The sequence below is a fragment of the Sapajus apella genome, unplaced genomic scaffold (genome assembly GCF_009761245.1).
Source record: "Sapajus apella isolate SASKATOON/1434 unplaced genomic scaffold, GSC_monkey_1.0 scaffold41, whole genome shotgun sequence".
Taxonomy (NCBI): Eukaryota; Metazoa; Chordata; class Mammalia; order Primates; family Cebidae; genus Sapajus; species Sapajus apella.
This window is the reverse complement of record NW_022436981.1, coordinates 14,528,097-14,556,056: the sequence shown is the minus strand read 5'-3', so window position 1 is coordinate 14,556,056 and position 27,960 is coordinate 14,528,097. Positions and strand designations below refer to the sequence as shown.

At 38.4% G+C, this 27,960-nt stretch overlaps 1 protein-coding gene across 4 annotated transcripts in view; it reads right to left on the bottom strand.

Moving 5' to 3' along the window:
- BEND6 (BEN domain containing 6) overlaps nucleotides 1-27,960 on the bottom strand; it is a 76,565-nt gene that overhangs the window by 11,657 nt on the left and 36,948 nt on the right. For all 4 annotated transcript variants that reach the window (XM_032299830.1, XM_032299831.1, XM_032299834.1 and 1 more), the window contains 3 exons: nucleotides 25,510-25,687; nucleotides 2,663-2,883; nucleotides 612-804 (listed from right to left, as the gene is read on the bottom strand). In XM_032299830.1, coding sequence (XP_032155721.1) covers nucleotides 612-804; nucleotides 2,663-2,883; nucleotides 25,510-25,687 — 592 coding nt within the window. The remainder of the gene's footprint in view (nucleotides 1-611; nucleotides 805-2,662; nucleotides 2,884-25,509; nucleotides 25,688-27,960) is intronic.

Here is a 27,960-nt window from a genome sequence, read left to right as displayed (position 1 = left end):
ACATTCTATGGTAGCAATTAATTTTAAGCCTTCTACTTGGTTTAAACTCTAAGTCTTCCTGCTCTAAAATGTTAGGAATGTATTTTGATCCATTTCTAGCATTAGTTGAAACAACTGAACTCTGACTGATCTTTTTCCAACTAAGAAATGACATATATAAGATTGGGATTCAGAGAATCTACACTTATTGGATGTTGTGAAAAAATTAATTGGATAATCTAGATTATATTTAAGGAGATTCATTAACTTAAAAACTATAAATAGGATAGTCAAATTAGCCTTTATCTTTCTAGAATAAAAGATAAGAAATATAACAAAAGCAAGATAGAAATTGTTATTGAAATTTTACTTTAAAAGATTGTGAAAATTTATGTTTCCAAAGCTATAAATTGTATGAATTCAGACTTTTTGGTGATATAAAACTTAGTTTTATTTTAATAACCATTTTTAGTGTAAAGTTTTTCTATATAATCTTCCACATTTAACGAGAGCTTTAGACTATCCTGAGATTTTTTCGTTCCTAGAAAAAAGGACCATGAAAGACTACCTTGATCTTGAGCAGTAACCTGATTTAAAATTCATATGACAATGTAATGCAATCATAGTATCACCTATGATTTCTTGAACTTCATTCTGATTCATAGCTGGTTTTACGGCTTTGTCCCTTGAAGTAGAGGATTTTGCCCCTGTCAGGCTGTGAGTGGCCATGTATTCATTTGTGTAAAGTACTTGCATTAAGTCATTAATAAACTTCTGAGGCTTGCTCTTATTACAACGGGCAATCTGCCATTTTTCAATCTGGAACTAAAAAGATAAGAAAGAGCTGAAGTTGGAAAGAGATACCGCCATACGGAGAAATACATTACTAATTGAGTTAAAACAATGTCAATATTTTTAAAGGTAATGTATTATATATATTTTAATATATATTTTACATTTTAATTTAAAATATAGTTTACATGTCAGGGATTAGAGTTAAATGTTATCTTTGTGATACTCTTCACTATTTATGAGGTATTTGTTCCAGGGTGTATACAAATTCTTGTCACATTCAGTGCAGATGTGAGCCTTTAATGCTGGAAAACAAAAATTGTCACGTAAACTGGATTTAGTCCTTTCAGGCTTAGTCCCATATTAAGAGCTTCATCATAAATGTAGAAGGCAGAATGATGGCTCTCTGAAGGGTCACATCCTAACTCCTGAAACCCATAACAGGTTGCCTCACAGGGCAAAAACAGTTCTGTAGATGTGATTAAAGTTAAGCACCTTGAGATGGGAGATTATCCTGGATTATCTAGGTGGGCTCAATCTAATCACATGAGTTCTTAAAAGCAGAAGGAAACAGAAGGGTAGATCAGGAAAAAGAGACAGAAGAGAGAGGAAAGATCTGAAGTGTGAGAGCTGTTGCTGGCTTTGAAGATGGCAGAAGTGGGCTGTGAACCAAGGGATGTGATTGCCTCTAGAAGTGGGAATGGCTTTCAGTTTACAGCCAGCAAGAAAATGGGAAACTCAATTTTACAACTACAAGAAACTGAATTCTACCGGAGCCTGGATGAGCAGGAAACAGATTCTGCCCTGAAGCTTCCAGAAAGAAATGCACCTGCTAACACCTTGACTTTAGTGAGACCTGTACCAGACTTCTGATATATAGAACTCTAAGATAATACATTTGGGTCATTTGAAATCACTAAATTTGTGATAATCTGTTACAAAGCAATAGGTAACTGATACACTAAGATTCAAATATTTTCAGTGTTAGATTGTTGGTTAACACTTACTATTTTTGATAGTATACTTTCTTTTTTTTTTTTTTTTTTTTTTTTTGAGACGGAGTTTCGCTCTTATTACCCAGGCTGGAGTGCAATGGCACGATCTCAGCTCACTGCAACCTCCGCCTCCTGGGTTCAGGCAATTCTCCTGCCTCAACCTCCTGAGTAGCTGGGATTACAGGCACGCGCCACCATGCCCAGCTAATGTTTTTGTATTTTTGGTAGAGACAGGGTTTCACCATGTTGACCAGGATGGTCTCGATCCCTTGACCTCGTGATCCACCTGCCTCAGCCTCCCAAAGTGCTGGGATTACAGGCGTGAGCCACCGCGCCCGGCCCGATAGTATACTTTCTAAGGCTACCTGATTATAACAAAACTTGTCTTTGTAGCTTTTGTGTCTTTATTAAGTAGAAAAGTAGAGAAAGAAATATGTTCAGCCAGCATGCTGAGGCTGAAATTTACCTGTCAATGATATAAAATTACATAACCCTGAATGTACAGGTATCCTTCTGTCACTGGTTTAAGAATTTTAAAGTTTATTAACTTTATCTTTGTCCCCAATTTGTCTTTAGTTTTCTAAACTGGGTATTTGTTTCACAAATATTAGTTTTTACTACAAAAAGACAACAGTTTAATGCCTTTTTTTCTCAGATCGATCTTGACTTCCTCAGAGAAGACCTTCTTGCCCCTCCAAAGTCAAGCCCTCCCTTTCACCACGCTAGGTCAAGCATCTTATGCCTCTTCTTTGTGGTACTAAGAATTTTAATACTCCTATTGCATAAAATTATTTCGTCCAATAGTTATCTGATAAAACAATGATCATTTTCTACCCTTATTAAATTTTTTATTTAACCATATTCCAAAGAACAATAAGGCAGGTATTGCAACTGACCGGTTTCTCATCAGTCTGATGCTCTTCCTCAGGCTTTAAGGAAACTGGTGAACTGGAATTCGAATTCGAATTACTACAGGTTGAGGCCAATGAATCTGGTGAAGAGTTGTTTGTTGCTCTCCAGAGAGTGGATGCAGATGTAGACATGGTTCCTCCACCCTTAAGCAGAGCCTCAGCCATACCAACCAATTCTTCAAACTGGGTGACTGCCTGTGGTAACACTAAAATGACAAGAAAAAGTAAACTTTACAAATACCATCTATAATAGGTGCATATGTACATATTTTTTGTTGAGTGTATGTGCATAGAAATATGCAAACAAACTGTTGGCCCAGCGTGGTGGCTCATGCCTGTAATCTCAGCACTTTGGGAAGCCGAAGTGGGTGGATCACAAGGTCAGGAGATCAAGACCATCTTGCCCAACATGGTGAAACCTCATCTCTACTGCAAATACAAAAATTAGCTGAGTGTGGCAGTGCGCATCTGTAATCCCAGCTACTCAGGAGGCTGAGGCAGAAGAATCACTTGAACCCGGGAGGTAGAGGTTGCAGTGAGCTCAGATGGTGCCATTGCACTCCAGCTTGGCAACAGAATGAGACTCTGTCTCAAATAAAAAGAAAGAAAGAAAGAAAGAAAAAGAAAGAAAGAAAGAAATGCAGAACACTGTTAACATTTGCTATCTTTGGAAAATAAACAGGGCAGGAAAGGTGTTTGGAACATATTTACTTTTATTATTAAAAAATTTAATAATTGCTTAATAATAATAAAGCAATGAAAAAACATTTGGTTATTGCACTTAAATGTATATGCATTACTTTGTAACTAAAAAGAATGTTTTAAAAGTTGATTTTTTTTTTTTTCTAGTTGTTAGGGGTTTCATTTGAAGGTGTTGAGTTGAATCCATTCTTTGGAGCTAGTACTGATTCTATGATCAATCACCTTCTAGAAGCTCACATTAGGCCTGTTTGTGTGCCAAGATAAAACTAGCCATTTCTCACAGATTAAAATAAATTTTCTAGGACCTTTGTGAATAGTTTACAAGGGAGTCAAATTTCATCAAATTATTAAAAAATGCACTGCCACAGTTCAAACCTATGTTGTGAATAAAGATGAATTTTGGTAATCAGTGGATTATTTTATCTGTTCCTTTTTTAAAATGGAAACTTACACATTCAGAGGGTTCATGCCTCCATGTAAAATGGTCTTCTCTGTTGCTATATCTAGTTTGTTTCCTAAGGACAAACAACATGTTGTTGGAGTTGGAAGAGGTCTTGAACCCTGTCTAGTTCAATTCCTCACTATATGGTTGGGGGCACAACCTGCTGGAGAGGTGAAAAGACTCTGAAACTTTTTTTATGCTTTTCTTAAGCACATTATTGAGCTATAATTTTACAATAATTAACGATGTGCAAATCAGTACATCTGGTACTATATTAAAGGTAAATCTACTAAAGAAGAAAATCTTATTTTCCGTTCTTTCAAAAACATTTATTAAGCACCTTTCATGTGCCAGACACTTATTCCATCAGTAATTACTTATTGAGCATTAATAATATTAAATGTTTATCTGGTTTCTTTTTCTCTGTGCCAGGCACTATTCTGAGACCTTAACTGATGTTCTTTCATCCAATACTCATTGCAACTTTCTAAAATAGGCATTTTCTTTACCTCTAATTTCTAGATGAAGTCAATTTGGCAACAAGAAGTAACTTGCCCAGAGTCACGCAGTTAGTGAAGAGAAGAGCCAAGATTCAAATTCAGACTGGCTGCCTCCCAAGTCCATGTTATGCAGATTCTCAATATTTGCCAACCACTATGCTAGGTGTGAGCGATAAAACTGGGAGCAAAACCAGATGTGGTCCATGTCCTTTTGGAGCTTACGGTGACGGGTGAAGGGAAGACTTATTTACAAACCAGGCTGTATAGCAAGAACTTTGTCCGCTCAAAGAATGATCTGGCCTTTGTCCCAGTTCCTAGGAAGTAACTGTTAAATCCTTGGAATTTCCTGACTGATAGGAGTGTCTTCCCTCCCTCTTCTATTTTTCCTGATCTACCCTCCTGTTTCTTTCTGCTTTTAAGAACTCATGTTATTAGATTGAGCTTAAGGCTGAGCAGGAATTAAATTGCTGAAGAGAATGAGGGGGTCATTAGAGGCATAGGAATAGCAGCTGTTTTCATATGAGGAACTGAAAGAAGGTCAAATCTACAATGTAAGATGAAAAGGGAATTTGGTATGAAGTGGGACTATAAGAATATTTGCTATTTTTTTGAATTATGTTGGCATGTTCATTGGCATACATCATTCTTGTCATTTCTGCCTGTGTTTCTCTACTTTTATTAATGTATTTTCTTTTACATAATTAGAACCATGCTGTATAGATTGAATTGTATCATGGCTTTTTTCCCAATTAAAATGGTAAAAATATTTTGCACATTTATTAAATCTTTTTAGAAAATATGAGTGTTTAAGGTATAATTCACACATAGTCAAAGGCAAAATCTTACATGAAGTGTGAACAGAAATTACGTAGGTAAAGGGTACGAGTTTGACAAGTGGATGCACTGATTTAAAACACACCTAATCAAGATATAGAACATTTCCATCCTCCCAGAATGTTCCTTTACATTCCATCTAAATCAATCCCTGGACTTAACCTCAGAGGCAATCACTAATCTGACTTCTTTAGCTGTAAATAAATTTTACTTGTTCTAGAATTCCATATAAATGAACTCAAACAGTATATTCTCCTTTTTTTGTCTTTTTTCTCTGCATAATATTTTAAGACATTCATGCTGTGTATACCATAATTCATTCATTTTTATTGCTAACATTCCATTACTTCATAATTAGTGTATCCATTCACCCTGTTGATGGGTTATTTCCCTAATATCTAAGATACTCATGTTCTGTAACTTATTTATTTATTTACATATTTTAAGATGGAGTCTCACTCTGTGACCCCAGCTGGAGTGCAGTGGTGTGATCTCGGCTCACTGCAATCTCTGCCTCCCAGGTTCAAGCGATCCTCTGGCCTCAGCCTCCTGAGTAGCTGGAACTACAGGTGTGCACCATCACACCTGGCTAACTTTTGTATTTTTGGTAGAGATGAGGTTTTACCATATTGGCCAGGCTGGTCTTGAACTTCTGACCTCAAATGATCAGCCCGCCTTGGCCGCCCAAAGTGCTGGGATTACTGGGGTGAGCCACCATGCCAGGTCCTGTAACTTCTTTAAATGCTCCTTTCTAAACTTGGAAATTAGGTTGCTTCCAATTTTTCTTTTTCTTTTCTTTCTTTTTTTGAGACAGGGCCCTGCTGTCACCCAGGCTGGAGTAGCGTTGTGTGATCACAGCTTACCGCAGCCTTGACTTCCCAGGCTCAAACAATCCTCCCACCGCAGTCTCCTGAGTAGCTGGGACTACAGGTGTGTGCCACTGTGCCTGGCTAATATTTTTATTTTTTGTAGAAATAGGGTTGCCCAGGTTGGTCTTGAACTACTGGGCTCAAGTGATCCTTCCAAAGCACTAGGATTATAGTGGGGAGCCAGTTTGCTAGGCCCAATTTTTCTTTATTACAAACAAAACTTTGATGAACCTTCTTGCATCTACATCTTCATATGCACCTTTGCTCATGTCAATGCTATAAATTCCTAAGAGCATAATAATAGCATTAAGGGGTATAAATGCTTTCAAGATGCAATTTATATTGCTGAATTGCTCTCTAGAAAAAATTTTCCAACTTACACTCCCACCAGCATATAAGAAATTGACCATTTCACTACCCTACCAATAATAGGTGTTAATCAGTAACAACAATCTTCATTTGTTTGATAGGTTAAAATCTTAGCACATTTTAAATTATAATTATTTAATTATTGTGAAGTTAAATATAATTTGTTTATTGATTACTTGAATTTCTTCTATCAATTATTTATTGGAGCATGGGATATTGGTACTTTTCCTATTTTATAAGAACAAAATGGTTTTTGTAAAGTGGTTACAAGAGTGCCTAGCACATTATAAGCAGAATGTATCAGCTTTATTATTAACCCCCTTATATATTAAGCTTTTTTTTTTTGAAACATAGTCTCACTCTGTCACCAGGCTGGGGTGCAGTGGCATGATCTTGGATCACTGCAACCTCTGCCTCCTGGGTTCAAGTGATTTTCCTGCCTCAGCCTCCCCAATAGCTGGGACTACAGAAGTGTACCACCACACCCAGCTAATTTTGTATTTTTAGTAGAGACGGGGTTTCACCATTTTGGCCAGGATGGTCTCTATCTCTTGACGTTGTAATCCCCCCGCCTCAGCCTCCCAAAGTTCTGGAATTACAGGCGTGGGCCACCGCGCTGGGCCTATATTAAGTATTTTAACCTTTCATTTTTCTTGAGTTGCAAATAATTTTCTCAAATTTTTTATCTTTTAATTTTATGACATATTAAACACACAATTTAAATTTTCATTTTAGTTGAAAGTAGCAGGCTTTTCTGAGTATATTATCCATTCATTTTATACTTAGAATGTCATTCATCATTCAGATCAGTTAAATATTCACCAATAATTTTGTATATTTTAAATATCTTTTCACAAGTAAGCTGTTTTGCTGTATATATTTTTTAAACTTTGAATGGAAAATTTTAAACAGAATAAAAATAGCAAACTATCCCATTTCAATTCATGGCAAGTCTCATTCCACTTATACTCTGATCCCCTTTCTTCCCCAAATTATTTGATGCAAAGCATAGGCATCATCTCATTTTTATCTGTAAATATTTCTATAGGCATCTCTAAAAGGTATATTTTAAAATATAACTGTTAACACCACTACTGCAGCCAAAAATAGTTAACAACAGTCTTTAATATCATTAAAAAAAAAAATCCTAGTCAATGTTCACATTTCTCTGGTGGTCTTATTTTTTAACAGCTTGTTTGAATCGAGATTCAGCAAGGACTATACATTACAATCAGTTGCTGTCTCCCTCATATGAACTATAGGTTTCCTCTCCCTTCCTGGCTTTTTCTCTTGCAATTTATTAACAGTAGGAACTGGGTCATTTGTTCTGGAGAATTTCCTATAGTTAGATTTTGCTGTGATTGCACCCTTAGGTGGTATTTAACATAATTCCCTGTTGGCTGTATTTGATGTAGCTTGGTGTTAGATCTGAAGGCTAGATCGGATTCAGATAGTGTTTTAACTTCCATCTGGTGGCATTTAGTGCCTGGTTAGCTTTTTTGTGATCTTAGCAGCTACGGATGATCATTGTATAGATTCATTATGTCACAGCGGGCTGTAAAATAGTGATATTCTAATTCTTTTCTTCTTCATTTACTAGTTGGAGTTCTACAAGAGGAAGCTTCCTCTCATCAACTATTTGGTTATCCGGAAGTTCATTTCACATAGTAATGGCAAGATATGCTTGATTTTGGTTTGTATCTGCCAATTTTCAAAATTATAACTTGGTTGTTTTCAGATGACCATTACGTTTTCTTTCTTCTTCTTTTTTTTTTTTGAGACAGAGTCTTGCTCTGCTGCCCAGGCTCAGCTCAGTGGCACGATCTCGACTTACTGGTTCAAGCAATTCTCCTGCCTCAGCCTCCCGAGTAGCTGGGATTACAGGCGCCCACCACCGCACTCGGTCAATTTTTGTATTTTTTAGTAGAGATGGGGTTTCACCATCTTGGCCAAGCTGGTCTCCAACTTCTGACCTCGTGATCCACCCGCCTTGGCCTCCCAAGGTGCTGAGATTACAGGCATGAGCCACTGCATCTGGCCACGTTTTCTTCTTTTTTGAATATGACTATGAACTCATGCATTTAAACATATATTAATACAATATGTTTTTATTTATTGTGATTGTGCCACAATAGGTTGTGGAAGCTCTTCTAGTTGATAAGTCTGCATAGTCTAACTTCGTTGCTTTCTGATATGACAAGATGTTCCTGTATATTTCCTGCTCAAGCTTCTTGACAAGTCTCATTTTGTACATTTCCTATGCAAGACATGAAGTCAGGCATTTATCCAAGGAGCCATAGTTCCCTTTAATGGGAAACAATATTACAAGGCCGAGTCTAATTGCTAGGAGTGCTCTTGGCTATGAAGTTGTTGCTAGACCTACTCAGGGACAATATTAGGAAAGACTTTTTTTAAAATTTGATTTTATTTAATATTTTAATTTTTAAAAATTAGCAAATAATTATATATATTCATAGGGCAAATAATAATGTTTCGATACATGTAATACACAGTGATCAGATCAGGGCAAATAGCATATCTATTACCACAAACATTTATCATTTCTTCATTTTGGGAACATTCAAAATCCTCTTTCTTGCTACTTGAAAATGTATACTATTGTTAACTACAGCAATCTCACAGGGGTATTGAACATTAGAACTTATTCTTTCTATCTAGCTGCAATTTTGTATCCTTTAATACATCTCTCCCTATTCCTCCCTTCCCCATACTGTTACCCTTTCCAGCCTCTTGTATCCTCTGTTCTACCTTTTACGAGATTAACCTTTTTTTTTAGCTTATACAAATGAGAACATGCAGTGTTTAACTTTCTATTTCTAGTTTATTTCACTTAACATAATGATCATCCATGTTGCCAAAAATCACAGGATTTCATTCTGTTTTATGGATGAATAATATTGCATTGTGTATATATACCACATTTTCTTTATTCATCTGTTGTTAGACACTTAAGTTGATTCACAGTGTTGTCTATTGTGAACAGTGCTGTCTCCATAGTGGCTGAACTGGTTTACATTCCCACCCACAGTGTTTAAGAGTTTGCTTTTCTCCCCATCCTCACCAGAATTTGTTATTTTTTTGTCTTTTTTTTTTTTTTTTTGAGACGGAGTTTCACTCATGTTACCCAGGCTGGAGTGCAATGACACGATCTCGGCTCACCACAACCTCCGCCTCCTGGGTTCAGGCAATTCTCCTGCCTCAGCCTCCAGAGTAGCTGGGATTACAGGCACGCACCACCATGCCCAGCTAATTTTTTTTTGTATTTTTAGTAGAGACGGGGTTTCACCATGTTGACCAGGATGGTCTCGATCTCTTGACCTCGTGATCCACCCACCTCGGCCTCCCAAAGTGCTGGGTTTACAGGCTTGAGCCACCGCACCCGGCCCTCACTTTGGTTTTGATATGCATTTCACTGGTGATTAGTCACGTTGAGCATTTTTTCATATATGTCTTATTTCACTGGTATGTCTTTGTGATCTTAGCAGCCACGGATATTGAGAAATATCTGTTCCGATCGTTTGCCCATTTTTTTCTTTTTTAAGAGACAGTGTCTCGATCTGTCGCCTAGGCTGAAGTGAAGTTGTGGCAGGCCAATTCTCTCTGACAATCGCACAGACAAGCCTACGTGACAGTCACCCAGACAGGCCTGCATAGCACTCCAGTGACACAGACAGATTTCCATAGCACTGCCTTGACACTGAGCAAATAGTTAAACCTAGGGAAATCAATGCCCAGACATCAAAGCTAGAAATGAAACATATGATCAGTAGGAGCCTTGTATGGGCTTCTCCCTAACCTGGAGCAAGCCAAAATAATAGAGACAGTCTTTGATTCCTAGTGCCAGGACCTATGTCTGATATGAGTCAAGGTAACAGAGGCAGCTTTTTGAATAGATTCATTGGAGAATCTAAGGCAGCTCTCTGTACCAAGATGTAAAGGAGGTAAGATAGAAATAATCCCTCCAGTACCACAGTAGACAGGCCTCGAAGGTACTGGGATCCTTTTAATCAGACTTAGCAAGCATTTTTGTCTCTGACCTTCCACTTAAAACAAAATTAGTTACCAGTAGACTTAGGCGAATGCTATATTGCACATAGGTACGTAACCCCAACCTACAGAAGCACTAAGAAAATTGTAACACTTTTGAGTTGGCCTGGTGGAATTATCTCCAGCCTTCTCCCTGTATCTGGTTATAGCAATAAATTCCCTTCTTTCCTAGTTTGTCTGCTTCTTGCTATTGGGCCTTGAGAAAATGCAGCCAGACCTGGCTTGGTTCTGGGAACAAAGTGGCATGATCACAGCTCACTGTGAGTTCAGCAAACTCCTGGACCCAAGCTATCTTCCCACCTCAGCCTCCTCAGTAGCTGGGATTACAGGCATGAGACACTATATCCAGCTAATTAAAAAAAAATTTTTTTTTTTTTTTTTTTTTTAGAGATGAGGTCTTGCTATGTTGCCCATGCTGGTCTCTTACTCCTGGTCTCAAGAGATCCTCCAGTCTTGGCCATTTTTAAACCAGATTAATTGTTTATTTTTGCTTTTGTTGCCTGTGCTTTCGAGGTCCTATTCACAAAATCTTTTCCCAGACCAATGTCCTGGAGTGTCTCCCCAATGTTTTCTTACAGTCGTTTTATTGTTTGGGGTCTTATATTTAGGTCTTTGATACATTTTGAATTGATTTTTGCATAGGATGAGAGGTGGGATCTAGTTTCATTCTGCAAATAATTATCCAGTTTTCCCAGCACCATTTTTTTTTTTTTTTTAATTTGAGACGTGGTCTCACTCCATCTCCCAGGCTGGAGTGCAGTGCTGTGATCATGGCTCACTGCAGCCTCAACCTCTGGGACTCAAGCAATCCTCCCACCTAGCCTCCTGAGTAGCTGAGACCACAGGTGTGTGCCACCACACCAGGCTCATTTTAACAGTTTTTGTAGAGATGGGTCTCCCTGTGTTGCTCAGAGGGTCAGGTGATCTTCCCATCTCGGCCTCCCAAAGTGTTAGGATTACAGGTGTGAGCCACTCTACCTGGCTCTAGCACCATTTTTTAAAGAGACTATTATTTCCCCAGCCAATGTTCTTACTGTCTTTGTCAAAAATCAATTGACTATTGGTATGTGGATTAATTTCTGAGTTCTCTATTCTGTCTCATTGGTCCATGTGTCTGTTTTTATGCCAATACCATGCAGCTTTGGCTACTCCAGCTTTGTGGCATATTTTGAGGTTGACACAGTGATACCTCCAGCTTTGTTCTTTTTGCTCAGGAATGCTTTTGCTATTCAGGCTCTTCAGTGATTCCATACAAACTATAAAAAATGTTTTTTTCTGTTTCTGTGAAGAATGTCATTGGTATTTTGATAGGAATTGCACTGATTCTGTAGATTGCTTTGGGTAGTAACTACAGCTTTTTAAAGACAAAATTTATTATGTGTTCAAACCATTCCTTCCCATTCAAAATTAGAACATGGAGTTTTAATTTAAACTGTATAGTCGTGTTCTTAGTGAGCCACATGGTGTGAAATGAGAACGTAGCTTGGAATATCAATTTTCCCAACACGTTGTTGAGTAATTTTTCCTTTTCCTGATTGACTTGCAGGACTCACTACATGATTACATAGTTTGCAGGGCCCAATACAAATTAAAAATTCAGGGCTCATTGTTCAAAACATCTAAATAATTTTAAGACGGTGACAGCAGAGTTTTTAACCAGTATATGGGCCCTTCTAAGAGCAGGACTTTGTGTTAACTGCATGTCACACACCCATGAAGCTGGGACTTGTGATAGCAAACATTGTAACAGCAAATACTTGCTATGTACCAGGCTCTGTTCTGAATGCTTTACCTGTCCCTCAGGTGAGTACGTTTATTATTTCCATTTTAGAGAAGAAAAAATTGAGGCACAGAGTGGTTAAACAATTTGCACAAGGTTACACAGATACTAAGTGGTAGAGCAGGACTTGAACTCAAGTGCTTTGTTTCCCCAAATCTTTACATCTTTCCTCAAATCTTTACGTCTTTGCCCCATGCCATACTGCTTCTAGGATAGCTTCTTAACCATATATTAGGTTCTGTTTGGAGGATATGCATTCTGTTCCATTGATCTGCTGATGCTTGCATTAGCCAGGCACTTTTAATTATTGGAACTTGATATGATTGAATATTGACAGGTTTGGCACTCATATTCTTCTTTTTAAAAATGTTCTTAATTACCTTGCCCGTTTATTCCTTCAGGTCAATTTTAGGATATTTGTGTCAACTTATTTAAAAAAGCAAAAACAAAAGGACCATTGGTATTTCGATTAGGATTACATTCAAATTATTGGTTATTGTGAGGATGAATTGGCATCTTCTCTTCCCATTTGTAAGTGTAACAGGTCTTTGTTTTTTTGTTGTTGTTGTTCTTTTTTTAGACCGAGTCTTGCTCTTTCACCCAGGTTGGAGGGCAGTGGTATGATCTCAACTCACTGCAAACTCCATCTCCCGGGTTCAAGTGATTCTCCTGCCTCAACTGCCCAAGCAGCTGGGATTACAAGTGCCTGCCACCATGCCTGACTAATTTTTTTTTTTTTTGCATTTTTAGTAGAGATGGAGTTTCACCATGTTGGCCAGGCTGGTCTTGAACTCTTAATCTCAGGTGATCGATCTGCCTGCCTCAGACTCCCAAAGTGCTGGGATTACAGGGGTGAGCCATTGTGCCCAGACCATAAGTCTTTCTATTTATTTAGGTTTGTAAATTTCTCAGTTGAGTTTTATATTTTTATTTACAGAAAGAACGTATTTTTTGTTAGTGGAGTTAGTAGATATTTTATAATTGTAATTAATGTGAATTTTTTTTCTTTCAGGAATATAATTGGCAACTTCTTTTTTTTTTTTTTTTTTTCCTTGAGACAGAGTTTCACTCTTGTTACTCAGGCAATGGCATGGACTTGGCTCACTGCAACCTCTGCCTCCTGGGTTCAAGCAATTCTCCTGCCTCAGCCTCCTAAGTAGCTGGGACTACAGGCATGTGCCACCATGCCCAGCTAATTTTTGTATTTTTAGTAGAGACGGGGTTTCACCATGTTGACCAGGATGCTTGACCTCGTGATCCACCCGCCTTGGCCTCCCAAAGTGCTGGGATTACAGGCGTGAGTCACTGCACCCGGTTGGCAATTTCTTATACATAAAGAAATTACTGATTTAAAAATTGGTAGCTACTAAATATTGGACACCTATTACGTGCCAGGGATTTATTATTTTATGAAAAAAATAAGGCTTTTAATGAAAAACATCAGCCCTTTGTCCTATTTCTCACCACCCTGATTACCTATCCTAGAGGCCTCCACTTCTAATTCATTTACCTGTTTCTTCCTATTTATCTTATTGTCTTAATAATGTGCAATATACAACCATTTCTTAATCCTTTTCAGATTCAGGTAATTATTGACTTTCAACTACATAATCTGACAATGTAGCTCTCTTTCAGCTTCTTCTCCAACCACTCAGAAACACACACACAGAGCACACATGTAAACATATACACACTTTTCTCCTTTTCCACCATCCTTCTATATTATAACAGAATTGCTAGTTCAAGAAATACTGTGCTTATGTTATTATAGGGATGTAAATATTATTCACAATTTCTTTCCTTTAAAACATGATATTTTTCTTGGAGTTAATACTTATATCATTTTTAAAATTTTAATACTTTTTTAAAAAACATTCTTTCAGTAATGTATCTCTAAACTTCCTGCCAGAGGTATAAAATCTATATTTGGTATGTTTGGATATAGCATGTCATCTATCAGTTTCATATTTTTCTTAAAGATCTCTCTCCTGGCACCAGGCACCATATATTGTCATTCTGGGGCTTCCCTTCACTATTGTTCCGTGGATCCCCCTTGTCTCTCTGCTGAAATGGATCACCTGTTTTCTGGGTACCATGTCTTTCTCTTTAAAGATTTACTCTCTCATTTTGGAGGAGCACATCCTCCATTGGCTTTTGAAAAAGAAAGCATGGGAAGAACATTTTTGAAACTTTGTAAGGGTGAAATATTATTATTCTACCATTACACTTGGTTGATAATTTGACTGGCTATAGAATTCTAGGTTTAGATCATGTCCCTCCAGAATTTTGAAGGCATTGCTAATTATCTTAGAGCTTTGAGCATTGCTGGTGAAAAGTCTCATGCCATTCTGATTCTAATCCTTATCATGTGGCGTGCTTGTTCTAAAAGCTATTGGATCTTCCCTGTGCTTCTGGGGCTCTGAAATTTCACAATCTTATGCCTTAGACAAGTCATTTTTCATTCATTATCCTGGGCTTTTGGTAGTGTCTTTTTTTAAAAAAGAAACTTTTGACAGTATATTTGATATATTTAGACACAAAGGCTGATTCACTATACCTAATAATTCCTAATATTTATAATTTCTAATCACTATTTATAATAAAAAGTTTCATTTACTGTGGTAAAAAAAAGCAATGTTTATCTGAAAGTAAGGTATTTACATTGTTTTCCTGTCTCTACTGATTGCTTTCACGCTAAGCTCTTGCCTCAAAAAATAGAAAGAAAAAAAGGGGTAACTATGTGAGATGATGGGTACGTTAATTTGTTTGACTATAGTAACCATTCCATTATCCACATGTATTTCAAAACATATTGTATAGTATACCTTATATATATATGCAATAAAATTTATTTAAATGTTTTAAACACTTAGCAAATAAATTTATCTGCATTTTAATGTTATCAATCTGGAAATTTGTGTCCTTCAGTTCTAGAAATTTAGAGTATTAATTTTAATTTTTATTTTTATTTTTTTTGAGACAAGAATCTCACATTGTCGCCCAGGCTAGAGTGCAGTGGCACAATCTCAGCTCATTGCAACTTCTGCCTCCTGGGATCAGTGATTCTCCTGCCTTAGCCTCCTGAGTAGCTGGGATTACACGCATGCACCACCACACCCAGCTAATTTTTGTGTTTTTAGTAGAGATGGGGTGTCACCATGTTGGCCAGGCTGGTCTTGAACTCCTGATCTCAAGTGATCCCCCCACGTCGGCCTCCTAAAGTGCTGGGATTACAGACGTGAGCCACCACATCCAGCTGAATATTTCTGTTTAAAACTCCCACATTCTTTTTTCATGAATGCAGTATTTTTTTTCGGTGGAGTTTTCTTCTACATCCTGCCTTATCTCTGTTTCTTCAGAGTTTATTTTCTTGTTTCTTTCTTTTTATCTCTGTTTTCTATGTTAGGGAATTTTCTCAAATAATCACACCCCTTCCCTCAGCTGTTTTCAGTGTCCCTGAGTTCATAGCTTTGATTCAACCTCTCCTGAGAGAAAACCTCTGGCTTCTGCTGTGACGAAGGAGTGACAATTTCAGGCTATATTGGAAGAACGTATTTGTGAATTTGTGGTCTGAAAGGGTCTTTTTTTTTGAAATATGATCTCACTCTGTCACCCAGGCTGAAGTGTAATGGTAAGATCATGGCTCACTGCAGCCTCGAGCTCCTGGGCTCAGGCGATCCTCCCAAGTCAGCCTTCCAAGAACTGTAGAGACCAATTCTCTACAGTTTTTACTTTCTGTATAGACAGTCTCACTATATTTCCCAGGCTGGTCTCAAACTCCTGCCATCAAGCAAACCTCCCGCCTTGGCCTCCCAAAGTGCCAGGATCACAAGATTGAGCCATTGTGCCTGGCTTGAAAGTGTCTTCCTGTAGGTTTTTCAGTGAATTTTCCTGTTTTCACAATACCAGTACTACCATAATCCCTTTCACAGGTTCGATTCCTGAAAGCTTTTGCTCTCGATGTGATTTAGCTTATTTCTTTTTAACTTCTCTCCCTGTCTCCTGCCCACTTCCATCACAAATACTGAAGGTTCAATTTTTTTCAGATTGTTAAGTCAGTCACCACTCAATCATCTGCTTTTCAGCTTCTAAAATGTTATTGGCATCTTTTATCTGGTGTGGTCTTGAGTCTTCTTGGTCTTTGTGGTTTTATGGATTTTACTACTTATTTCTCCTACCTAACTGTAATTTTGTACCTGCTGACCAACCTCTTCCTATCTCCCTTTCCCTTACTCCTCCTGGCCTCTGGTAACCACTATTCTACTATTTCTGGATCAACCTTTTTAGATTTCATGTATAAGCGAGATCATGCAGTATTCATCTTTCTGTGGTTGGCTTATTTCACTTAATGTTATGTCTTTGAGGTTCATTCGTGTTGCTGCAAGTGATAGGATTTCATTCTTTCTTATAGCTCAATAGTATTCCACTGTATATATATACCACATTTTCTCCATTAATTCATCCACTGATGGACACGTGGATTCCACATCTTGACTATTGTGAAAAGTGGTGCAACAAACATAGGGGTGCAGATATCTCTTATACATAATGATTTCCTTTACCTTGCATAAATTCCCAGCAGTTAGGTTGCTAGATCATATGGTAGTTCTATTATTAATTTTTTTATTTTGAGACAGGGTCTTGCTCTGTCACCAGGCTGGGGTGCTTTGGCACGACCACTGCAGCGTCAACCTCCCAGACCCAAGTAATCCTCCTGCCTCAGCCTCCCATGTAGTTGGGACTATAAGCATAAGCCACTGTGCCCGGCTAATTTTTTTATTCTTTATACTGGAGATGAGGTCTCGCCTTGTTGCTCAGGCTAGTCTCCAAGTCCTGAGCTCAGGCAATCCCCCTGCCTTGGCCTCCTTGGGCTGGATTATCACGCCCAGCCCTATTTTTAATATTTAACAATATTAAATATACTGTTGTTACTGTATTTATGGACATACTGTTGTCCATAATGGCTGTACTAATTTATATCCCATCAAGTGTATGTTTCCCTTTCTCCACACCCTTGCCAGCATTTGCTATTTTCTGTCTTTTTAGTAATGGTCCTTCTAACTGGGATAAGGTGATATCTTACTGTGTGTTTCATTTGCATTTCCCTAATTATGAGTGATGTTGAGCATTTTAAAATATACTTGTTGGCCAGTTTTGTGTCTTCTTTTTTTAAATAGAGATGAAATCTTGCTCTGTCACCCAGGCTGGAGTGCAGTGGCGTGATCTTGGCTCACTGCCAACCTCCACTGCCCGGGTTCAAGCAATTCTCTTGCCTCAGCCTCCCAAGTAGCTGGGACTACAGGCATGCTAATTTTTTTTGCGTGTGTGTAGTAGAGATGGGATTTCGCCACGTTAGCCAGGTTGTTCTCGAATTCCTGATCTCAGGTGATCCACCTGTCTTGGTCTCCCAAAGTTCTAAGCCTATAGGTGTGAACCATGGTGCCCAGCCTTCTGTGTTGTCTTCTTCTTCTTTTTTTTTTTTTTTAAATAAAGACGGGGTTTCTTCATGTTGGTCAGGCTGGTCTTGAACTCCCGACCTCAGGTGATCCGCCCGCCTTGGCCTCCAAAGTGTTTGGATTACAGGTGTGAGCCACCACGGCTGGCCCTGTGTCTTCTTTTGAGAAATATTTATTCAGATCATTTGCCCACTTTTATTTTTTTTTTGAAACAAAGTCTGACTGTTAACTCCCACTTATAAGTGAGAACCTGTGGTATTTACTTTTCTGTTCCTGTGTCAATTCACTTTGGAGAATGGCCTCCAGCTCTAACCATGTTGCTGCAAAGGACATAGCTTTGTTCTTTTTTTATGATTGCATAGTATTCCATGGTGTATATGCAACACATTTTTTTCATCCAATTCACCATTGATGGACACCTAGGTTGATTCATGTCTTTGCTATTGTGAATTGCACTGTGATGAACATGAGAGCGCATGTGTCTTTTGATAGAATGATTTATTTTCATTTGAATATATACCCAGTGATGGGATTGCTGGATTGAATGGTAGTTCTGTTTTCAGTTCTTTGAGAAGTCTTCAAATTGCTTTCCTTAGTGACTGAACTAATTTACATGTCCACCAAAGTGTATAAGCATTCCCTTTTCTCCACAGCCTTTCCAGCATCTGCTGTTTTTCAAGTTTCTAATAGTAGCCATTCTAACTGGTGTGAGATGGTATCTCACCATGCTTTTGATTACATTTCTCTGATAATTAGTGATGTGGAGCACTTTTTCATATGTTTGTTGGCCACTCGCATGACTTCTTTTGAGAAGTGTCTGTTCACGTCTTTTGCCCATTTTTAATGGGATTATTTGTTTTTTGCTTGTTCAATTGTTTAAGTTCCTTATAGATTCTGGATGTTAGACCTTTGTCAAATGTGTAGTTTGCAAGTATTTTCTCCCATTCTGCATGTTTTCTGTTTACTCTGTTGACATTTTCTTTTGATGTGCAGAAGCTTTTTTTTTTTTTTTTTACTTTAGGTTCTGGGGTACATGTGCAGATCATGCAGGATTGTTGCATAGGTACACAAATGGCAATGTGGTTTGCTGCCTCCATCCCCTCATCACCTACATCTGGCATTTCTCCCCACATTATCCCTCCCCGATCTCCCCACCCCCCACTGTCCCTCCTTTGCCCCCCCAACAGACCCCACTGTGTGATGCTCCCCTCCCTGTGTCCATGTGTTCTCATTGTTCAACACCCGCCTATGAGTGAGAAAATGTGGTGTTTGATTTTCTGTTCTTGTGACAGTTTACGGAGAATTATGGTTTCCAGATTCATCCCTGTCCCTACAAAGGACACAAACTCATCATTTTCTTATGGCTGCATAGTATTCCATGGTGTATATGTGCCACATTTTCCTTGTCCAGTCACATTTCCTTGTTCCAGGTCTTTACTATTGTAAACAGTGCCATTATGAACATGCATGTGCATGTGTCTTTATAATAGAATGATTTATAATCCTTTGGGTATATACCCAGTAATGGGATTGCTGGCTCAAATGGAATTTCTATTTCTAGATCCTTGAGGAAGCACCACACTGTCTTCCACAATGGTTGAACTATAATTTACACTCCCACCAACAGTGTAAAAGTGTTACTATTTCTTCACATCCTCTCTAGCATCTGTTGTCTCCAGATTTTTTAATGATTGCCATTCTAACTGGCATGAGGTGGCATCTCAATGTGGTTTTGATTTGCATTTCTCTAATAATCAGTGATGATGAGCATTTTTTCATATGTTTGTTGGCCTCATATATGTCTTCTTTTGAAAAGTGTCTCTTCATATCCTTTGCCCACTTTTGGATGGGTTTGTTTGTTTTTTTCTTATAAATATGTTTTAGTTCTTTGTAGATTCTGGATATTAGCCCTTTGTCACATAGGTAGATTGCAAAAATTTTTTCCCATTCTGTTGGTTACCAGTTCACTCTAATGAGTGAACCATGAACTCAGGGGAGTGGGCTGATGCACCCAGCAATTTTCTTGCCCATTTTAAAAAAAGAATTATTTGAGTTTTTGCTATTTGTTTGTTTGAGTTACCTACATTTTCTGGATATTAACCTCATGTCAAATACCGAGTTTGCAAACATTCTCTCCATTTCGTAGGTTGTCTCTTCACTCTGTTGATTGTTTCCTTTGCTGTGTAGAAGCTTTCTGGTTTGATGTAATTCTATTTGTCTATTTTTGCTTTTGTTGCCTATGCTTTTTAGGTCTTATTAAAAAAAAAAATCCTTTCCCAGACCAATGTCACAAACTATTTCCCAATATTTTCTTCTAGAAGTTTCACAGTTTCTGATCTTATGTTTGTTTTTTCAGTTAATTTTTGGGGTCTTAAAACATTGATTTTTCATTCTTTACTAAAATCTTATTTCTTTTTAGAGTCAAGTAGCTTTGTTTTTCCTAGGTATACACATGATAAATATTGATAATGTAATACTTTTCTTTTTTTCTTTTTTCTTTTTTTTTTTTTTTTTTTTTTTTTTTAATAGAGACGGGGTTTTACCATGTTGGCCAGGATGGTCTCAAACTCCTGACCTCAAGCAATCCACCAGCCTTGGCCTCCCAAAGTGCTGCGATTACAGGCCGTGAGCCACCGCGCCCGGCCAACCTTTCTATATAATAGATATATCACTTATTTTCTTTCACATCCTATTGTGTTGGGCAGCTGTGGTGCACAAGGTATGTATTAAATGCTTAACACACACACACACACACATAGCATACACAAATGTTTGCCATCCTGAATGTCTAGAATAGCATATTCCTGCTGCCATGTTTCTAGGTTAGCAGGCTTTATAAACACAGAAACAGCCCTGATTTTTAAAGAGTTAGAAACATTATTGCAAACAAAGTAAATAACCAGCATGTTGTCTTCCCTTAGACCCCTTTCTTAATAGTATTATACAAGAAATTTCAACTTTCTGGTATCTTCCTAGTTCCCAACTGCAGCTTTACAAGGAGGCCTGCTATGACCATGCCATTAAAATTGTAAACCACTCCCTCTCCGTTAAAATGTAATCCTTTTTTGCAGCCTCTATTTTTTCCGTAGCACCTTTTACCATCCAACATATTATACAATTTCCTTGATTATCATTTTTTATCATTTTTAACCATCCCCTTTACACACACACACTCTCTCTCTCTCTCTCTCTCTCTCTCCTTGAAAGCAGGACTCTTTGCCTGTTTTGTCCATTGATTTTCCTAGGTACTTAGAATAGTGCCTTTCACATGGTAGGGGCTTTATAAATATTTACTAAATGAATAAATGCATGAACAAACACTGCGGTGGCAGTAGGCAGTTCCTGACTTTTTCTGTTGCCTGAAGTCGAGTCAATTGCCAACTTTACTACTTCATTTCTAGGGTTAAATTCTAGTGTGTCTTTATGTGGTGTAGAGATGGGGAGGTGCACAATATTAAATGCACAGTAGATTACATAGAGTTCCAAGTGCCAAAAAGGAAACAAAACACAGGAGAAGAATAAAAGCCGGGAGATGAGAGGCTAACATTTTAGACGGGAGAAAGATCAGATAAAAGACGAATTCGCAGTGAAAATCTGAAAGAAGTGGAAGTTCAAGGCATATGGATACCTGGAGGAAGAACATTCTAGGCAGAAGGGATGGAAAGCACAGACACTGAAGACGAGATCATGTCTGATGTCTTTGGAGAGAAAGCAAGTGGTCCAGTGTGCCTGAATCACAGAGAAGGAGAGGATGAGGAGAAGAAAACAAGGTCAGAGAAGTAAATGGAGGGGAGGTGGCCAGATCATGTAAGGAAGCGAAGATCATAAAAGAACTTTAGCTTTTATCCTAAGTGAGGTACGAATCCACTGGAGAATTTTAAGCACAGGAGGACGTGAACTGATTTACATTTAACAGAATCATTCTCACTGAGGTTTTGAGAACAGACTGCATAGGAACAAGAATAGAAGTAGGGATGTGGCTGGATGCAGTGGCTCACGCCTGCAATCTCAACACTTTGGGAGGTCAAGCTGGGCAGATCACAAGGTCAGGAGTTCAAGATCAGCCGGATCAATCTGGTGAAACCCCGTCTCCATCTCAAAAAAAAAAAAAAATGAGTAAAGAACCTTTTTCAAGGATGGAGAGTTGTCCAAATGTGTCAAAATGCTGGTAACAGGATGTTTAAGATGATAATTGAGAAATGACTATTGAGGTTAACAATGCAGAATATCATAATTGAACTGTGTCCCCATAAAAAGATGTGTTGGAAGATTAATTCCTGTTACCTCATAATGTGACCTTATTTAAACACAGGGTTTTTACAGATGTAATCAAGTTGAAATGAGGTTATTAGGGTGGACCCTAATATAATATGACTGGTGTTCTTATAAAAAGGTAGAAGTTTAGACACACAGAGAGAAGGACACAAGGAGAACACCCTGTGAAGACTGGGGTTATGCTGACTTATCCAAGGAACAATGAGAAGTTAGGACAGAAACCTCAACAGATTCTTCCTAGTACCTACAGGGGAAGCATGGCCCTGCCGATGCCTTGATTTTGTAACTCCAACCTCCAGACCTGTGAGAGAATAAATTTCTGTATTTAAGCCACCTAGTTTGTGGTACTTTGTCACTGCAGCCCTAACAAGCTAATACATGGAGATGAATGATTGTCATGGGAAGAAAAATTACAATAAAATTAAAAGGATCTAATTGAAGTGGGATCCAGAGAGAATAACAAGGAGGAAGCTGAATAGAGTATGTATAATCAAGACTTTTAAGGTGTTTTTCCATAAAAGGAAGGAGAAAAATAGAAGAAGGCAGAAAAGCAAATGGTCTGAAAGAGCAGTTTTTTGTTTTTTAAGTGGGAGAAATAATAGTATGTTTGATACTAATGGGAATGATTCATTAGAGAAGGAAAATTTGATCTTGCAGGAGATGGGGTAGATGTGTCTGCACTGAAGGCGATCTGGTGCACTGAAGGAGACTGAGACTCACAAGGATAGGTTATTCACCAATAATAGGAAGTAAATAGGGTACAGAAGCACAGGTTCAGGGAGATGGCAGTGGCTTCATATCCTCCCACTGCTCAGAGAAGTAAGAAATAAAGCCATCAACTGAGAGTTAAGAAGACTGGAAATTGGTAGAAAGAGAAGAAAATGAAATGGCAATTTGGGAGTGTGGGAAAGAGCAGAAACTGGTCATAGTGACAATTTTCATATGCTATTGAAACTGATTGGCACACTTTATTTAAAAATTTCTCAGGCCGGGCGCGGTGGCTCAAGCCTGTAATCCCAGCACTTTGGGAGGCCAAGGTGGGTGGATCACGAGGTCAAGAGATCGAGACCATCCTGGTCAACATTGTGAAACCCCGTCTCTACTAAAAATACAAAAACATTAGCTGGGCATGGTGGCGCGTGCCTGTAATCCCAGCTACTCAGGAGGTTGAGGCAGGAGAATTGCCTGAACCCAGGAGGTGGAGGTGGCGGTGAGCCGAGATCGTGCCATTGCACTCCAGCCTGGGTAACAAGAGTGAAACTCCCTCTCTAAAAAAAAAAAAAAAAAAAAAAAATTTCTCAACTATATTTATAATGAAAATTAGCCTACAGTTTTTTGGGGGATGGGTTATGTGTCAGGTGTCAAAAAATATATATATAATAATAATAACTACCATTACTAAGTTCCTCTCTTGTGCCAGGTACTGGGTAAAGCATTTCTACTAATTAGGTCATTCAGTTCCCATAGTAACAAGGAAATCATATATGCCTTCCTCTGCTTTTTTTTTTTTTTATTCTTTTTTGAGACAGAGTCTCACTCTGTTGCCCAGGCTGGAGTGCAGTGGTGTAATTTCAGCTCACTGCAACCTCTACCTCCCGGGTTCAAGTGATTCTCCTGCCTCAGCCTCCTGAGTAGCTGGGATTACAGGTGCACACCACCACACCTGGCTAATTTTTGTATTAGAGATGGGGTTTCACCTTGTTTGTCAGACTGGTCTCGAACTCCTGACCTCTTGATCCGCCCACCTCAGCCTCCCAAAGTGCTGGGATTATAAGCATGAGCCACTGTGCCCAGCCATTTCCTCTGCTTTTTGGATGAGGAAATTGCAGTGGGGGATAAGGGCACAGTGAAGTAATATGCCAGAGTTTTAAAACAAAGTTGAGATTCACACCAAGTTCTATAGCTCCGAGATTAATGCTTTTAACCAGAAATTCATGCTAACTTTATAAACTAGCTTTTCAACCTATGCTAAGTTCTGGAAGAGGTGATATAAAAATAAGAATTAACTATTCTTTGGAAATCACAAAAAACTCATTAAAAGAAAACATCAGTTTTAAAAATAGAATATTTAAAATGAAAAAAATAGGGCAGGTACGGTGGCTCACACCTGTAATCCCAGCATTTTGGGAGGCTGAAGCAGGAAGATGGCTTGAGGCCAGGAGTTTGAAATCAGCCTGCGTAACACAGTGAGACCCCCATCTCCACAAAAATTTTAAAAACTGGTCAGGTGTGATGGTGCACCCTTATAGTCCTAGCTACTCAGGAGTCTGAGGCAGGAGGATTGCTTATGCCTAGGAGTTTGAGGTTGCAGTAAGCTGTGATCTTACCACTGCACTCCATCCTGGGCAACAGAGCGAGACCCTGTCTCTATAAAACAACTAAACAAATTAAAAAAAAATGAGGTGAAGAAATAAAGAGGTAATGGCTTGTTAATTGAATAAACATCTTTCTATTTACACGTGGCTATTTCTACTTAAAAGAATGAAGCCTTTAATTCGATAAATATTCTTAGGAAAAGATGTGAATCATTACTCTCAACCTCATTCATCACCATGTTCTATCTGTCTCTTACTATTGTTCTGTCTCCAAATACATTGCAAACCATTCTCTTTATTTTCATAAGCCATCATTCTTAAGGTAGGCTGCTACCACACAAGACTGGACTATTGCATGGCCTTTCTGTTGGTTCTGCCTCACTTTCTTGTACCACTTGTGATCATTCTGTACACAGCAACTGGAAGGACTTATTTTCTGTGTATTTACTATTTTACAACTGAGTGCTGCCAACAAAGTAGCTTAATTATAAAATATTCAGCTGTATAAAATAATGCATAATGCTTAATTAAAAATGGAAAGCATAATTTTTGAAAAATAAACACTTGAACATAACATAGGATCCTACAAAAAGGCATTAAGCCAAGTGGTTTTTAATTTGCTTATGCTGACATTTCTCCTTTTTTCGTTTTGTTTTTTTTTTTCCCAGCCACTGGAGTATTTCATGATCTTTCTTCTTTATATGTTTCCAGCGGAATGCTATTATTTTCCCAAGTCACTCTTCCCAACAGTAAAAAACTAAAATGTACTAAATGAACTCTAATTCCAGTAATTTCATGAAAAATCACAACAAGCTCCATTTTCTAGAGATTTCCCTAGCAGAGAGAGGTGACGTTAAGTACATCGTGAGCACCTTGATGTATTTGCTCTTAATAATCTTTTCTCTCTAGGGCTTAGCAGTATGAGTGGTGTATATTAAATACTCAATAAATATATCTTAAACACTATTAAATGAGTACAACATTAAATATTTTGTAAGAGAATCTAAAATTTTTTGAGTAATAAACTGGATGCTCCGATAGAGTGCTTCTGTATTTCAATTATATAATCATGTGATTTTTTTTTTTTCTTTTCTAAAACTGTGAGTTTTGAGCTCTCTGAGGTATGCATTTTCTTTTTCATTCTTGACAGCTAATTTGCAATACTTTCCACTGGTCACATACTTGCCCTTTTATCTAAAATGTCAAGTTTCTCAAAGTTTACCTTGAAGCATGACCAAAGACTGTCGAAGTCGGCTGTTTTCTTTCCGAGTGTTTGTTAGTTTTTCTTTCAGGCTTTTTATTTTGGCGCACAATTCTTCCTTTGACAATTCTGCTAAAGGCTCCTCATCCTCACTGGAGCTTTCACCAGGCAGAAAGGCATTTCCTGAATATGGGTCTCTCTAAAATAGAAGGCAGGCACAACAAAAGAAGCCTCATAGCATCTTTAATGGTTTATCCCAGGTTAACCATTGCATGTTGTTGGGACTTCATCAGACCCACGAATTTCTTGTTCTCACAGGCACCTCCTGCTATTGAGCATGATGTGAATGTGCTGGGGGCGCCCCACAACCCTGCTCCCCCGACATCCACCATGATCCACATCCGCAGCGAGACCTCCGTGCCTGACCATATCATCTGGTCCCTGTTCAACACCCTTTTCATGAACTCCTGCTGCCTGGACTTCATAGTGTTCGCCTACTCCGTGAAGTCTAGGGACAGGAAGGTGGTTGGCGATCTGACCGGGGCCCAGGCCTATGCCTCCACCGCCAAGTGCCTGAACGTCTGGGCCCTGATCGTGGGCATCATCATGACCATTCTGCTTATCATCATCCCAATACTAATTTTGCAAGACTATCAATAGATCAAGAGGAATCATCTCGGCCAGGGAACCTGCTCTGCCCGTGACCCGTCTCCCACGTACTCAGCCTTCCATTCCTCGCCTGCTCTGGAGCTGAGTCCTGTATCCTCCCTTTATCCTCACACACTTTTCTACAATGGCATTCAATAAAGTGCACGTGTTCCTGGTTAAAAAAAAAGAAAGTAAAAACTAAAAAAAAAAAAAAAAAAAACCTCCAGAAAGTAAAATTTTATAGCTTCTCTTGACAGTTTCCAATCCCTAGAGCCTAATTATTCTGTACTTACATTTAAATCCTGAGAACAGATGTCTTTAATACACAACAAAAGATGTGCAAGATCTTTACGAGGGAAGCAAAAAAAAAAAAAATTGACTGAAAGATAATCTAAATTAATGTAGAGAGAATCATGTTCAAAGATAAGAAGGGCTTAATTAATTTGCCATTTGTTCAATTATCAATTTATTGTGAAACTATAATTGTGGTTCATTATTTACAAGTAATATTGTTTTTATTAGATCGCAACATTATTGGTGAAAATGATAAAAAGTATTTGTTGAGTGTACACCAGGCATTTATGGTGGTGTAGGTACTTTATCTGTACCTTTACATGAAATGCCCACTTTACAAATGAGAGAATAGATTCAGAGATATTGTCATTTGTTAAAGGTCACATATCTAGTAAACACTGGAGCTTGGAAGAGATCTCGAGATTGGCTCCTGTAGAATCCTTAATTTAAAAAAATATTGATTATCCCAAAATTGAGCCATAGAACTAATATGATTTCAATAAAAATCTAAAAAGATATTTTGGTAACATAATAAATTGGTTCTAAAATTTATATGGAAGAACAAAAGGCCAAGAATATCCCAAGTAATGCTAAAGAATTATAAGAAGCAGGGTCTGTCTTCACAAATAAAAAGGCTTATTAAAAATCTAGAGCAATTAAAACAGTAGGCTGCTGGTTCAGGGATAGACAACATGACCAAGAAATAGAAGACAGTGACCGGAGACTGGGCTTGGTGGCTCATGTCTGTACTCCCAGCACTCTGGGAGGCTGAGGCAGGATGATCTCTTGAACCCAGAAGTTCAAGGCCAGCCTAAGCAATGTGGCAAAACCATGTTTCTACAAAAAAATACAATAATTATCTAGGCATGGTGGTGTACACTTGTAGTCCTGGTTACTTGGGAAACTGAGATGGAAGGATTGCTTGAGCTTGGTAGGTTGAGGCTGTGGTGAGCCATGATCACATCACAGATTGGAAGACAGAGCAAGACCCTGTCTAAAAAAAAAAAAAAAAAAAGGAGAGAGAGTGCCCCAAAATAGATGCATGCAGATGAAGAACTTTGACCTGATACAGGTGGCATGGCAGCTTACTGCAGAAATGGGATCTGTTCAACAAATAAAGCTTAGATAAATTGATTAACCATTTGGAAAAAAATTAAAGGAAATGGATCTCTTATTACACACACACACACACACACACACACACACACACACACGAACTTCAGATGGATTAAGAATTTAAACATCGGCCGGGCGCGGTGGCTTAAGCTTGTAATCCCAGCACTTTGGGAGGCCGAGGCGGGTGGATCACGAGGTCAAGAGATCGAGACCATCCTGGTCAACATGGTGAAACCCCGTCTCTACTAAAACTACAAAACATTAGCTGGGCATGGTGGCGCGTGCCTGTAATCCCAGCTACTCAGGAGGCTGAAGCAGGAGAATTGCCTGAACCCAGGAGGTGGAGGTTGCGGTGAGCCGAGATCGCGCCATTGCACTCCAGCCTGGGTAACAAGAGCGAAACTCCGTCTCAAG